The sequence below is a fragment of the Psittacula echo genome (assembly GCF_963264785.1).
Source record: "Psittacula echo genome assembly, chromosome: 3".
Taxonomy (NCBI): domain Eukaryota; kingdom Metazoa; phylum Chordata; class Aves; order Psittaciformes; family Psittacidae; genus Psittacula; species Psittacula echo.
The window spans coordinates 13277628-13293232 of NC_137736.1; the positions used below are offsets into that span (position 1 = coordinate 13277628).

The 15605-nt window shown below is 38.4% G+C and overlaps 1 protein-coding gene across 1 annotated transcript in view; it reads left to right on the forward strand.

The window, feature by feature from the left end:
- ROBO2 (roundabout guidance receptor 2) overlaps positions 1-15605 on the forward strand; it is a gene marked incomplete at its 3' end in the record, with an annotated part of 450916 nt that overhangs the window by 323881 nt on the left and 111430 nt on the right. Inside the window, exons 6-7 of the mRNA XM_080612699.1 lie at positions 11785-11912; positions 15236-15247. Coding sequence (XP_080468825.1) covers positions 11785-11912; positions 15236-15247 — 140 coding nt within the window. The remainder of the gene's footprint in view (positions 1-11784; positions 11913-15235; positions 15248-15605) is intronic.

Sequence of the window (15605 nt, forward strand, 5' to 3'; positions counted from 1 at the left end):
TTTTGAATTGATGATATAAACCGACTATGATAGTCTATATTTTGAATCTTAAACCTTAAAAAGGTTCTTATAGTAGAAGTTTTCAAAATACCTGGGAAAAAAATAGATCTCACTACCAGTCAAGGAAGTTACTTGTCCAACATCTTGTAGACCTGACTTGAGATTTCAAATACTGTGGTATACACCATGGAGCTCTTCTGTGTATGGCTGGGCAGGAATTAAGAAGGTGATAAGAAGGACCAGTGGGAAACAGCTTTGTGACTTGTGCTGTTTTCATAGTCCTTTTACTGTGAATTTACTATACTTTCATTATGAATGAATCACATTCTTGAGGGTTGAAAATTCTTTTTAGAGATTAAACCAATCCCAGCAAATTAAAGATCGCTATTAATGTTGATACTACACCAACAGGGAAAAACAAAGTACACTGCTAAGTCTGGGGTGTGTAAAGCTTTCTTCTCAGAAGCTGTTGATTGCAGATCAGTGACCCAAGACTGAAATTCATTGTGAGTCCAGGGTAGAGGCACATGGTGTATATTTTATTTTAATTGCTCTAAAAATTCAGCAGCATACCATAGCTTCCACAGTACACAAAGGCTAGGGAACAGTTAATCAAGTACAACACATATCAAACTACTGGGAGTGAACAGGATATTGTGGGGTCACCAGTCCTATGCCTTTGGTTGAAATATTAGGTTCACTCTTGCATGCTTGGAGTTTCTTTTCACTATAAGTGACACAAGGAAATGGCACAAAAATTGTACTAAAGCAATTCAAACAATTGTGGCCATGTATAATGACCAGGACCTATTGAAAATTAAACAAAAACAGTCTTCAGATAGCAAAGATTTTTTCCAGCCACATGTTCAGGTGGTTTTCGCTTTGATGTCTGCTTGGCAGAAACAGAGATGACGCTTTCCTGCTAAGGAGCTGATGGTCTCCTGCGTGAAGAGGAACTCAGTGTGGCCTGGTTCAACTTCTGATTTGTCTGCTTTTTAGTCCTGGTAACAGGAAGAAAGCAATATTATTTGAGAGCCTCCAGTATGAGAGTGTGACTAGCAATAGAATATCTGTGACTAGCAATTGAATCAAAATTTGAATAAGGTTTGTACAGTGTTTCATGTCTTCAAATTTTCTAGCGAAGCTGAAGAGAGCAGCTGCATAGCCTGTAATTACATAGCAAGTAATATGGACTTTTTTATCCATTTTTTTTTTGGGGGGGAGAAGTGCAGAGATTTTCAATTGCAAGTTAAAATTTATGGCACACTGTAATAACTGCTCAAACCTCTTACACAGAAGAAGCTAGCAGTGCCAGCTGTTTGGGAGAGTGAGGTTAGCTCAGCAAATGTATTTTTCAGTTGCCTTAAAAATGGCTGAGTAGCAATCACATGGGCCTTCTTTTTTTTCTGCATTCCAGCTCAGAACAGCTGGTTTAGCTCAGTAAATACATCTTTAATGAAATTACAACCTGCTCTCGTAAGTTGCATTTACAGGCCCTGTCTGATTAAAGGAATATTGTACTAGAGATGAAAAGTGGCAACTGCACCAGCAGGAAGAGGTGTTTGTTTTACACACCTCTTATGCAATGTGAGCGTAGGCAGAGAACCAACAGTGTTGCTTCAGAGCGAAAATGGTGTGTAGTTTACACAAAATATATTGCTAAGTGTTAAGAGATTGTACATTATTAAATGAAACAAAGCAGTGACACACAGCAGTGAAAATAATAAACAGCACAGTAACCTTTCTTATTTACTAAAGATTAGGAATCTCCATGGAAAATTATTTGGGGAAATGCATTCTTAATGCATAGAGTTAACTGTATGTCAGCTCCAACAAAAGTCTGTCTAGGTGTTATTTTTTATGTCTATGTCTTGCTGGTTTTAAAACTGACCTCTTTGTGCCTGAAAAGTAATTGTATACGCATAGCCTGTGCAGAAATACTGTCTGTCATACTTCTGATAGGTGTGCATTTTCAGTAATTACTATAATTTCCGTGCTTTTCTCCATGGCTTCTTGTGAGCTCAATACTAAGGGTAAATGATGAAGTTTAAAAAAATATATAGCTGTCTTCCAAAATCTTTGAAGTGGACTTAAATGCTACTGAAAGCAAACCTTATCCCAGTAAACTCAGAAAAGCTAGACTGTCTAAGAGTAGATAGAGATAGGGCCTGATAACCAGCGATGTTCTGTATTTGTATTTCTCCACTGTGGTAGGTTGAGCCGGCTCATCAAATGCCATTTTATCCTTCCCACACCTCACCTGAACTGGGGAGAGAAAATATGCCAAAAGGCTAGCAAGTTGAGAAGGACAAGGAGAGATCACTTGCCAATAATTGTCACAGGCAAAACAGAATCAACTTGGGGAAATTGGTTTCATTTATTACCAATAAAAATCAGAGTAGGGTAATGATAAAATAAAATCTAAATCTTCACCTTCGCCCCACTCCCTCTTCTTCCCAGACTCAACTTCACTCCTGATTTTCTGTACCTCCTCCCCGCCAGTGACACAGGGGAGTGGGGAATGGGGATTGTGGTCAGTTCATCACGTGTTGTCTCTGCCGCTCATTCCTCCTCAGGGCAGGACAATTGATAGGCATCTGACATCTAACCAGGGTCAATCCACCACATCCAGTGTCACAGGGTAGCTCCTGCAAGCCAGAGAGACAGTAATTTTTAAGAATCAACACAGTGCTACATAATTCTATTTGTATTCTGTAGATGGAATAGCGAGATACTTAACTACAGCCTCCTGTAGATACAACTAAGGGGAGAATGACCTTTCAATGAAATATGAGTTAATAACACTACAGTGCTGCGTGCTTTGGTATAGCTAATGTCTGTGTAGATTGTAACAAAATGCAGTCTAATGTGTATTGAAAATTAATTAAAGAGTGTGTTTTAGTTGTGTAATGGATATAATCTTTGGTTACATCAGCAAATTTCTGTTGCAATTAACAACAATTAATGGTTTTAAAGGGTCAGGGAAAAGGGCTGTTTTCCATATTAGCTATATCACATGTGCTGTTCATCACCTCTGGTTAGATCCAGTATAATTTGCATGCCCATCTTTCGTTTCCTAAGTGAAAACATCAAGGAGAGATTAAGTCCCTTTATGAGGAGCATAGGGGAGAAGATTGGATGAACTTAATAGCTTGTCAAAAAGAGACAGTGAAAGAAGGAGGTTTAATATGCCATTTGTATTCTTACTTACATCTGGAAGGAGTAGAGGTTGTTTTCAGAGGATGTTGTTATCTTGGGTTTAATGCAGCACATGTCTGGCACAGGGCAAGCAGCAGCAGTACTTGCAGAGAATCCATGTAGCCTAACTGAACACAGGCAGATCTCAGTGGAGTGCAATGTAAGCCTATTTTTAGCTGTTATGTTTCATTTGAGAAAACTACTTCTGTAAAGCCAGAGATATCATTTAGCGATAGAGAGGTGAAGAGGGGTAAAGGAGAAGCAGGGATTGGTTGTTTTTTCTCTATATAGTGTGAAAATGATGTAGCCCAGTGCTAGTGGGGTACCCCCTTCTGTTGTTCTTTTGGTTGAGTATACCTCTTCTCTGATTGATATTTGACTGTCAGTGATCCCTTCTTGTTATGTAAGTGAAAACAACATTCCTTACAGTTTTCTGAGGAATTTATAGCCAAGCGAAAGTGTGAATTAGAGTATTTTTTGATGTTTTAAAGGCATGGCATTGAAGCAAGTCCCGTAAATGCATTGTCCCACAGTTACCCCAGAGATCTACAGCCTAACCCAGTGTTATCTGCCATTCAGTTTGTATGAAATATTAAATGCTGTGAGCAAAATGTTAACGTGTGGCTCTGCTAGACTGATCAGCAGAGAAATGGTTAATAACATTGACATTTAAATTGCCTTCATGTTAAGTGTCAGTCCTCACTACAGAGCTGAAGAAGAGCTATTGTTTCAGGCAGTCTGTTTGCAGATGCATGAAAACAGTCTCCAGTTGGTTACTTAAGGGTCAAGGTTGGGCAAATAGCTTTACAACTCCGTGGACAGCAACCATAAAGGAATTGTGTCCTGCCTACATGTTTTCTCTTTATGCTGTGTGAACCGCTGGTGATCTATATGAAGTGATGACTGGCAGTGCACTTGAAATAGGGTTGTCACAAGAGAATGTTTTATTTTTGAATTCTCTCTTATTTAACATCCTAAAATTGTTAAATTTCAGGAAATTAATGAAGCCACTAGCAGAGTTCTGGAACAAAATTTAATGCCAGTAGTAGTAGCCTCAAACATGGATTTCTCTGAATTTTCTACTCACAGAATCACTTAATTCTACTTCATGTAGAATTTCACTCAAAATACTCATTGTAGTGCTTAAATCTTTCTATCAGAAAAGCACAGTATATGAAGTAAAAGCTTACTAATCACATAGTTTATACATTGTATTTATAAGATATAAAGAATTGAGGTAGCCTGCTTTCTTGAAAAGTATAAGGACATCAAACAGTTTAAGCTCACTATTGTCAGTTTATTAACTATTAAAATTGCAGAATGAAAATGTGAATATAGTTAGCTATGCAGTTTTCCTGTAAAACCCACAGGAGAGCAGGGAGAAGGAAGCTGGTAGTTATGTTCAAGTGGGACTAAGATTCAAGATCTCTGACCACAGCATCATTGATGCTACTGAAATGGCTAGCCTGCAGGGATTTCCTCTGCTGTAACACATTCCATCCCTTCATGAAATACAAAAGTTTTCATCACAGTTAAAAACAAGCAAAAACTGTCTGTTAAAACACTGCAAGGTTAAAGTTTTAACCCTAAGAACTCCTTTCCAGTTCCTATTGGTAAGTCCTATTCTGTGTATTACTTAACAATAGCAAAATGTACTTTTTAATAGTATAACTTCTGGCTCAACTGCAGTGTTGAAGGCACTTCCATTAAAACATTAACATGACTTCATCTTTAATTAGCACTTCAAGGCTGGTTACTGATTTGAAATACAGATTAGAAGATAGTTAGTTCTCTGACAAATTTATTGGAATCATTTATCACGCTTAATCGTGGAATGGTTAGGGTTGGAAAGGAGTTTAAGATCATCTAAGGCAAATAATAAGAAGACAGGCCAACATTAATTCTGTTTATTTCAAACTATTCATAATCTGTGTGCTCATGTTAAAAAAAAAAAGAATGCATTAAGCCATATTTAGTGAGTGCAAGATGCCACCCTGGGCTCAGACTTTCTTACTGTATCCCAGCCCTTGCAGTATCATTTCAGTTTTAAACAAAAAGGAAATGGACAAATCCCAGTGTTTTGCTTTTCTTTAAAATTAATTTCAGTGGCATGTGCTGGGCAAGTAACCCTGAGAATCGAGGGTGCTTTTCTAACAGATGAATTTATGGCATAGTCATTAATAATGCAAATCTCCCCAAGTGCCTGACAAATGTGTCTCATCTGTGAGGGAAGGGACTACTTCTGGTGATAGGAGGATATGTCTCCATGCCAAGTCATTACATGGTCTCTTAGCTCATACTTCCACTGATGTTCTAGTTTTTTAAATGTGAAGCTCTGTCTCAAACTCAAATCAAATCAGAAGCCCATTTTGAATAATTATCATGTGGTAATTCTGTGACTACTTCTCTGTTCAGATAGAGATGTAGAGGTAGAAGACGCAGCCTGCATCAGTTTAGAGTTTACTGAGTCACTGATTCCCAAACATATGCTTTGTTCTTAGCTTCTGCTTGTTTCCAAATTATTTGAAAGCGAATGAAAAAGCAGTCTTAATTTTTCTTCCTTGGTTCTCTCCTGGGTGCATGGCTACTGATTTTGTGAGGCACATATGGATGTTTGCATGTGAGAGTAGTACCGCACAGTGCAATGCTTCCAGAGAAGTTGTAAACCACCATTTCATTTAACATAGGTATGGTTTCACAGTGTTGGCCCTGTCACTGATGTATACATCTTTGATGAGATTTAGGCCATTTTATGGAATTTAGGCCATTTTATGGAATGCCTTGTTTTAAGGTACAGTGCAGTGTGGGTTTGTATTTTCTGTTATGGCAGTCAAGAGTGTCCACTATAAAAAATTATAAATAATCTGCAGATCACAACCCATAGAAGATTTTGGACTAAAGCAGAACCCGCTTTCAGTATATTATAAAAATATCAAAATAGTCAATCAGTTATACAAATCTGTATCAGTTATTTTTCTGGTTTGTTGGCATAAGGTCAGTAAACCATTTTATATGACTGCTTGCACATACGCCTTGAACAAAGAAATTCAAGGCAATGTCACATTGCTTTATACCTTTCTCTGCAATGAATGGTGTAGCCAAAGAATAAATGGGAATCTGAACATGTAGATGTGAGTGGCAGCCATCCTGTCAGCACCTTGTGGATAGCTCCTGGTAGCTCAATTTATCATAGCTGTAAGCAGTGTCTTAGAGCCACCCTGCAACAAGCAGCCTTGATTTCAGGGCTACAACAGAATAATTTAATACCAGTGCATGCAAATATATACATCTCTTTGTTGCTGATTCAGGTTTTGGTAGCGAGAGAAAAACAGAGACTCCTTTGCCTCAGAAAGCTATCACTCACATGGGTTTGTGCTCCTTTATTCTTCCACTTATCAATGCATGGAATGGAAGTGAAAAAAACTCCAACCTTTCTTGTAAGGAAGCTGGCAGTAGGGGTAGCTGCATCACTGATGGGAATGCAGGTGGAGGCCCCCTGTTCTGCTTCTGGATCACACAAGGCTGAAGCAGGTAACTGAGCTCATGCTTCCTGTCTCACTACAGCTCCTCTCTGACTCGCTGCATCTGGCACAGAGAGTCTAGGAGCCAGTGAAAAGCTGTGGCACTATGCTGGGAGCTGAAGTGCCAGCACCACAAAAGAGAAGTGGAGACAGAAGCTTAAGCCTCCTTTAACTACCTCCTGTTTACTCTGGTTTTGGCTGGTAGCATCTCTCTATTTGGATTCGCTAATCATTTATGTTGTGAGTAATCTTGGAGCTTTGTGGGTGTTTTGCAAAACTGCCTGGCAAACAGGCAAAAGAAAATAGAGCAAAGTCATTTTTGTGCCATCTCTAAAAAAAAAGAAAGCCTGCAAAGCCTGTATACAAATGTTACTCTTTTATTTACTTATTTTAAAGTAATGTTTTAGAAGAAAATACGGGTCTGGTATAAATTGATGTAAATTTTATTGAAGCCAGTTTACAACAGTTAAGATATGGTGTTTTTCTCTTGTAAACTCCTGTAGCAAGAAATACGACTTTTTGAGTTGGATTTGTTAAATTCAGTAATGCCTTCTCACAACTTTAAAATACACTGATGAAGCAAGCACTTTCTTGCATTATCAGTTAGACCTACTTGGATATCTAGGAATTTGACGACTCCAGCTGCAGACAGTTTTGCTATCTGTGCATGTGAAAGATGAAGAGGTGCATGTATTTTTATGCATAGCTACATGCACATTTTTGACAATCTGGGAATGCAAGGGTTCTGTGAAGCACTCAGTAAAATGTGTATCAAATGCAAAGCAGCACATTGCTAAATCTATCTAAGTTCAGTAATTTATCTTTTGTTATTCAATAACCATGGAAGAGTGATGACTGAGTATGGACAGATCACTTTTGAATGGGTGGGGGGGGAAATTATAACTGTAACAAAACCAGTTCAATTCAAGAGCATTCTTAGATGCTTAAGCCAATGCATGAATCCAACCTCGGGATATTAATTTGTGATCCTTAAAAACAGTTAATGTGTTTTGTTGTTTGTGTTATTTGGTTGAGCAGATGGCAATGGTTTTGACACAATTCAGTTTTTTATTTTTCCTCTTTTCTTGCAAAAAGACAAGGCTCTTTTTCCCACTTTGTCACAGCTGGTTACCAATCAATCTCAATTCACGGTACAGTGATGATAGCACATGTTGTTCAGGGGCCAAATCTGATTGGGTTGCATTTTCAGCAGTGTTTCATACGAAAAAATTGTGTCTGTATGGCAGTGACTGTCAGCATACTATTGTACAACTGTCATTAATCAAAACCAGCAACAATGAATGCATTCATATGTGCCAGAAACTGCCAGATTTCACTCAAAATCACCCAATTTCTATTAGAATTTCCTCACCAGCAGCGTTTTCTCATCTGCTTGTTGTCTCTCTGTCTCTTTTTTCCTTTCCAGTTCCCTGCCCACCCCTTCCTTCTCGGTTAATTAAAAGCAGACCTGCTCTAACTATTACTGGTAGAACAGAAATTATGCAACGTGGTGCCCAAAAATGGCTGATTTATATCTAGGCTGTTTGAAAGACCTCTCCCAGCTCAATCTGATGGCTGAAGTCTGAGCTAAACCAAAAGGTTAAGCACCTCCAAATGTTTAGCAAAGAGTACTTAAAAAAGTACTTAAAATCAGTTACATGGCCATAAACATGTGGAACTGGTGTCTGATGCCCTGTGTTTTTAGCTGAATGTTGGCATTAATTGGCTAGGAGTCACCAATATTTGGGCAATGTGTCAGGAGGTGTTTCTCGACACTGCACATATTCTGAAGCCATTACCTTCTTAGTGGACTGGCAGCGTTAAGGACCAACTTAACCGGTAAACCCTGGTTTTCTGCCATTCCATCATCAGTCCAAGAGTCTGGTAATATCTCTCTGTGATTGGGATTAGCAGTCAGAGAGGCCTTGATCCTGATTCCCAAGTGTTCAGTAGCACTAATCCAGATGAGAGTGAATGTCTTCACAAACTCTGGTAGAAATATCTTGCTATGGGCATGTGAAGCTCTGGGGAAGAGAGGAGACGAGACACTCTTCAAGATGGATGTTTGAGAAACTGAAAACATATTCAGGCTTCACTCCCTGTTACTTCACGGTCCCTTTCTCACACAAGCCCCTTATGCTGCTGTGGATCAGGCTAAAAGACAGTTTCCTTCCTGCTTCATCTGTCTTCACCGAACCGTGGTGACTTCTTGGGACAGTGTGGGTGGAACAGATGACTGAGGGACAGTGTTTCATCAGCACAGCAGATGGTTATAATGTCCCATGGGTCCATCTATGTATGAATCTAATTGCTAGACGCCATATTCTGTCAGGGTGGTCCAATATTCCAGTATGGCCTTGTTGGAGAAGCAAACCAGGAGATCTGGGCCGGTCCTTGGAAGTAATTGATAACTGGCCTGAAATAGTGACATGTTTACGCCACCCTCTGTTTCACGGCCCAATGGGAAGATGATGGCTGTACCCGGCTCTGCTTCCTGGCATGCCATGCGGCCTTTGCACAATGTGCATGATTGGCAGGTGCAGACATAAAGGCTGCCGAAGCCTCCAAGGCAGCTGGCTGGCATGCCTGCACCAGCACATTGGTGACATGAAGAAGAGCGAGTCAGCTGCAGCCCAACAACAGTCTGGAGGGCCCTGTCCCAGGCTGCCTGCGTCCCAGTTCAAGCAAGCACTCAGGTTCAGTCCCACTGCCCGTCTGGTTTTGTCTCAGCAGTGGTAAGTGAAACACAAGGATGTTATTTGTCCCAAAGAAAAGTGATGAAATCAATGGCTAATTGTTGGCCAGGTTTATAGCTGTGATTTCTATATCCAGCTCATGTTTATGTTACAACAGATCTTAGTTTTCTCATCTTACAGGAGCTGAATGCAGCTTTATATTTCTAGTCCCCTAGGGCTGGCCTCATGTCAAGAAAATAACCATTTTTTCTTGCTGCAATTCTATGGTTGCCCAAGGCAAATAACTGCTCCAGTGTTGTGGGGTACTGTTGTCATATTCTTGAGATTTTTAAGAGAGGCAATTTGCCTTTTCTGTCTTATGAAAACAGTGATTTCTATTTGCCATTGACTAGTGCAGCACAGCATGCAAAATGACATAATTTGTGAGCAGGCAAGAAGAAAGGTTCCTCAACTGCATCTAGCTGTTGAATGTAGTTGTAATAGATCTGTACTGCTCCAGACACTGCACAGTAAGTTCTCCAGTGTTGTCCCCTATCCCACTCAATGTCACTACACTAGCAAAAAAAATTGTCCTTAAATGTTTGCCATGGCATGTATTTCACCTTGGCATGTCTCTTATTTGTTAGTTAAAGCTGAGGTACTGCATTTACATGTGATTAAATATAACTCCTAACAAAAAGGTATTATATGTGTTTGTGCTTATCTCTGACAGAATGGTTGACCTCAATTTGGTCTTTCTAGATGTTTTTGTTTTGCTAATGAGTAGCATGGACTTAGTGAATATGGAATGATGTATTCTGGTGAGTGTGAAAAAGATGTCTTGACTTGTCTTTCTTCTTAGAATTGCTACTAATGCTCTAATTGATGTTGTGAGCTTTAATTAGACATAACAGAACTTTAAATATTTCAACTTATAGTATCCCTTGAGTTAAGATGCTTTAAAGTCTGTTACCACACAGTGCTCTCTCTACAAATCTGTACTACAGGAACCAACAGCAATGTGTATTATGTACACAGAAATTAGTTTCAGATTCTCAAAGCATTTAAAAATAATCATAGAGGCTCACAACATTCCTGTAACTAGCTGCATTGCATTCTTATTCATCAAAACGTTTAAGGGTACTCTTCCATGTGATTTCAGTATGTTTGCTGAACAAGTCTACAAGGTCTTTACTGTATAACATAGAGAAGGTAAATTAGTTCTTCTGAAGTTATGTCATGAGTCTGTATACAGGGAGAAAGAGTACTGACATCTCCTGCAGTCTCAGATGTCTCTTTAGTTTCATGTTCAATTTCACTGTTTAATGCATGAGAATCTGAAGCTAACTCTAGGTCCAAGGTGACTTGAAGCATTGTGGGTTTATTATGTCTAGAAGAAATGTTGTTGAAAATAATTTTACAAGAGAGCATTTTGAGAGTAAAATATCAGTGCTGAAAAACAAGGTTTTCCTGATTTGGAAGCCAAAGACATTTCATACAAGACAAAGTCTCCCGTTGACATTAATGAGCTTTGGATCAGAGCCTACAATAGTTTGTTAGAGCCTAAAATGTAAGCATGACTTGTGCAGGATAATAACAGTTTAACTGAAAATATTTTTCTAGGTGTAAGCACTCTAAATGCCTCGAGAATGAATGTTTGCTGCATGCTGAAGTACTTTGTATTATTTCAAGTTTTATACATCTTCATAGCTTTAGAATTATTACAGCAATAGCAACAATAAAAAAACCCCCAAAAATCAGACAAAGCATAACTGAATTATTTCTAATTTATTTTAAGAAAGAGAAAATGTCATCGTCCACCCTTAATGAATCATTTTGTGAAATTGATAAATCTCCTTTTATGTTCCTCTTCAATAAATGTCACCTCCCAGAGCTTAAATATATTTTTTATTGTTTGTAATCGTGTAGTGTCAGATCCTACCAACATGTTCACAGCGTCCCTATGGGGTTGCTGCTGTAGAGAAAAACTATATATAAAGGGAAATTTCCAAATCAGCAAAAGGTAAAAAGCATAGCTCACATAGTTAAAGGCATGATAAACCTGAGCTGTCATCTATTGATAACTGATGTCTGATAGCTTAATTTTATCTTATTGCTCTAGATCAAGGACAAAGTGAGTGATATTATTAATGAAGCCCTAATACTGAGTGAACATAGCAATACTAATTTTATGTAAAGTTTTTAACTAATGCAGAGTGCAATAAAAATGTCATGAAGATTAATGCTTGGTGGAATTATCTAATGCTAGATAATAATTTATCTTCCAAAGTTGGCTCCAGGATAGATTCAGACTGGCATGTTCCAGGTGAGAGTTTTTGTTCATTAATGTTGTCCAGAGAGAGGGTTCTCATTCTTTTTCTGTAATGCAGGTATGACATTAAAGATGACTATACTTTGCGCATTAAGAAGGCCATGAGCACAGATGAAGGAACCTACACATGCATTGCCGAGAATCGAGTTGGAAAAGTGGAAGCTTCTGCTACCCTCACTGTGCGAGGTGAGTGTTCCCATGGAGGGGGGGCCTGTCACCTATATGGATAAATTGCTTTCTGATGAAATGGGCCATGTCCTTACCTGGGTTTCACATACCCGTTGCAGTTGCTGGTACTGCACTGATTTACAACAAAGGTGAAATTCTGGTCCTGTTTATGTTTCAGGCAAAATCTGAACTGACTTCAGTAGGATAGAATCTCCCTGCAGTTAAAGAGCTGTTCCAATGTTGTTGTTTTTTATTGAACAGATGCATATATATGCGTAAGCAAGCACTATATAACTGTGGGCATAGACTTTAATATGTGAGCCATCAGCTTAGGGTATTATTCTTTCTCTAGTAAGTATAAGGAATATAGTAAGTAACCATGTTTATTAATGGCAAACATAATGCAGATGTATTTATGTGACTAGCTCTGCCATAATTAAACTCTCTACCATTACTCTTTATCTGAAAGATAAACCCTAGCCAAAGGAAAAGAAAATTCTAATTTATTTTGTAAGTATTACAAGGTAAAGACTAACCTATTCTCTTCTAAAATATTTTTGGTCTCTGATATCCACTCATTGTTTATGTGCTGCTGTTTGATGTGGTAAGGAGGTTTTAAGACTGGTAGAATAATGAGTCACCAAAATGTCTTTTGTGGCAGTAGATATAGACATGCTAAAGATTATGGGGAGAGAAAAAGTTTCTAGGCTAATATTTCCATGAGTAAATAAAATATAATAGTTATTACTTCATTGCAAAAGATAAGCAGCAATTTGGCACAATGGATATCATGCAGACACTATTTCACAGTTTAGTGGTGCATGCTGATGGTTTTCAGTAGAGCTGTGAAAGGTTAATAAAAACATTTTTAGCTTTATCTGTCCTCCTCTTTTCATACACATTAAATCAAATGTTCAAAGTCTCAATGGGTTGCTTTATTAGAACTGGGGTCAACTGACCCAAGAGGCCAGCTTCCATTTCCATCCATTTAATGCATGGACACAGTTCAGTTTAATTTGCTGAATTCAAAGGGGAAAAAAAAAAAGAACCGAGTGGCTTTGCTGGGGGGGAGATGTTAGTATATAACAAAGAAAAAGAGATTATTGTGATAATCCATCTCCTAAAATATCACCTCAGTGTACACTTTAGACAGTCAGTGATAATGCAGCTCTTCCCATTTTAAGCTGAAGAAATGGGTTTACCTGCTATATGCTTGTGTAAGAGATTGTTCTTCCATTTTGTATTATAAGAAAAATATTCACTACAGAGAACTCCCAGATATACTCTCACTCTGTGTTTTGTTACAGGCACAATCATGGTATCCGACAAACCTGGCAACCAATTCACTAGGCTTTATATGCTCCTAGACCTGTGTCTACTTTATACATACTGGAGCAAGCCTTTCAGATTTGCTACTGAGGGTTGTGATATAAACAATAGCTAGAACTGAGCAAAAAAATCCTTTGAAATCACTGAAGCTTGAACTTGATGAAATTAAGGTGGAAGAAACCTGAGGAAATATATAATTGAATCGATTTTCCTGCAGTAAAAACAGGTTTTCATTATCTTGGATATTCTCCACCCCCTGCCCCGGGTTTCTCATTTACAGTCAAATAGATAGTGTTTATCCAACACAAAGGAAGCCACAATATTATAAGCATATTAAATGTTCAGAATACGACAGAAAATGAAAAAACCCAAGAAATTCAATTAGAGAAGGCTGTTACTCTGAATTTTCTGAAAACAAAGGACAGGGCAAACTCACATTAACTTTAATAGGACCACAAACAACAATCTTTCTAGTTAAAGGAAGCCTTAATTATGAATTCTTAAACTTTTGCCAGTTTTGTCTGAAACCACCTTTACCATAACCGCTTGACATGCAGAAGAGCAAAACCACATAGCATTTCAGAATGTACTTTGAGGGTGCCTTGCTCCTTGCAAGTGTTGTATAGTTGCTGCTGCAAACCTGGCAACAACAGCATAATCCTTAGCTCCTTCATGCATGGCTCCATCTTCTCAAAGCCAAGGGATGAGGATGCAGTCAGGAAGTTTGTGTTACAGTCACAAACAATAACAGAATTTGAATTCTGTGACTGAGCCTTCATGCCCTCTCTTGGAAAGATGCATATCACCCTTATTCCTCATCTCTCTGCAGAAGAAGGAATAAGTTCATAATACTAGAAGCCAGAAAGTCTTCAAATAGATGATGGGATGATAAAGGGCAGCAGGCTTGAGATAGTTAAACAAAGTGGGTATTACAAAGTACAGATAAAGCCATAGAAAGGCTGAAAAATAAGAATTCCTTGCATACTGTGTTTCCTTTGTAACTGCATATATTGCATTTGACCCTAGCCTGCGCATAAGCATATAGAGGTGGTAAACTTCTTAAAAAGAAAAAGGGAAAAAAATAATCTCTGTGCTGTTGCTCAGAATTTTGTAGCTACTTCTGCTGCTGAAATAAGCGAAGTTTTGCCTACACAGTTGCAACCTGGAGTCAATTTTATGTCCAACTTTTCAGCTCTTCTGAAAAGGGATGTCTTTATTTTATTAACAGAGGGACTGACAGGCCTCTTCCCAAGCACAAGTATAATGAAGGGCTGTTGCTATAATCAAGAAATCAACTTGTTGCAGCAGCAGCAGCAGCTTTCAATCTTTATATCAGCCTGAAACAGTATTAAACTGTCGATCATTTAGTGGCAATGTTTTTAGGAAGTAGAAGTTATCTAAGCAGTGATTTGGGAAGTTCTGGCTTGAAATCCCTGCGGCCATTTCAGCCTATTTGTTATATTTTCATCAGCACTGTCAGTGAGGAAAAAGCAGTGTGCTGTAAACTTTCACGCCCTTTATTGAATGAGAAAAACTATCCTGGGCTTTCTGTAGCCCTTACTGCTGTACTGACTGGTCATGCTTAAAAGTCAATTGGTATTTAACTCAGAAAGCAAGCACCTTGCATTTACTGGCATGACATTTTGGCAGTCTGAGGCTTAAATTCATGTGTTCATCTTGATCCAAAAGTTTGTGCTAATGCAATGCAATTTTTCTTTTATCAGGCATTAACAATGATACTTGATGATGGCATGTGAAGATAATAAAAATGCTTCTCAGAGAATGGTTCCAGTCAGCTTGTTTAGATGCTATGCTCAAGTAAATGTGATAATAGTGGCACATGACTAAACAACAACAGCAAACATTGTACTTAGGCTGTCATTTGAGGGGTTAGCAATCATGGTAGTATCCATAGTAGAAGGTAACATTGCATGTCATGCATTCTGACAGATATTCTTTTCTTTTTTTAATTTCTTTTTTATGTTCTCACTACACCATTGTAATGTCAACAGCTCGCCCCGTTGGTAAGTAACCATCCTTCTATCCATTTTAGCATGGCTTCATGCAATGCTTCATCTTTCATTTGCAACAGCATTTAACTGGCTGAAATTAGCAGCCAGTGCTTAATAGTTTTAACTGTCTAACCCCAGGCAAGTGATTTTGACTGACAAAGTGCTATTTCCAAACTTTCTGTTTTCTGCTGTGTCACGTATAAATGCATTTGCCTAATCACCAATAAATACAAATCAGCTAAACAGGGTGGGTGTGATGATACCTAGCCAAAATCACTCATTCAGCTGCTTTTAACAGTCTGTTTAAGGGCCTGGTATAAAAGCCATTGAAATCAACAGAGAGGCTTGTTTTGACTTCGATGAGCTTCTA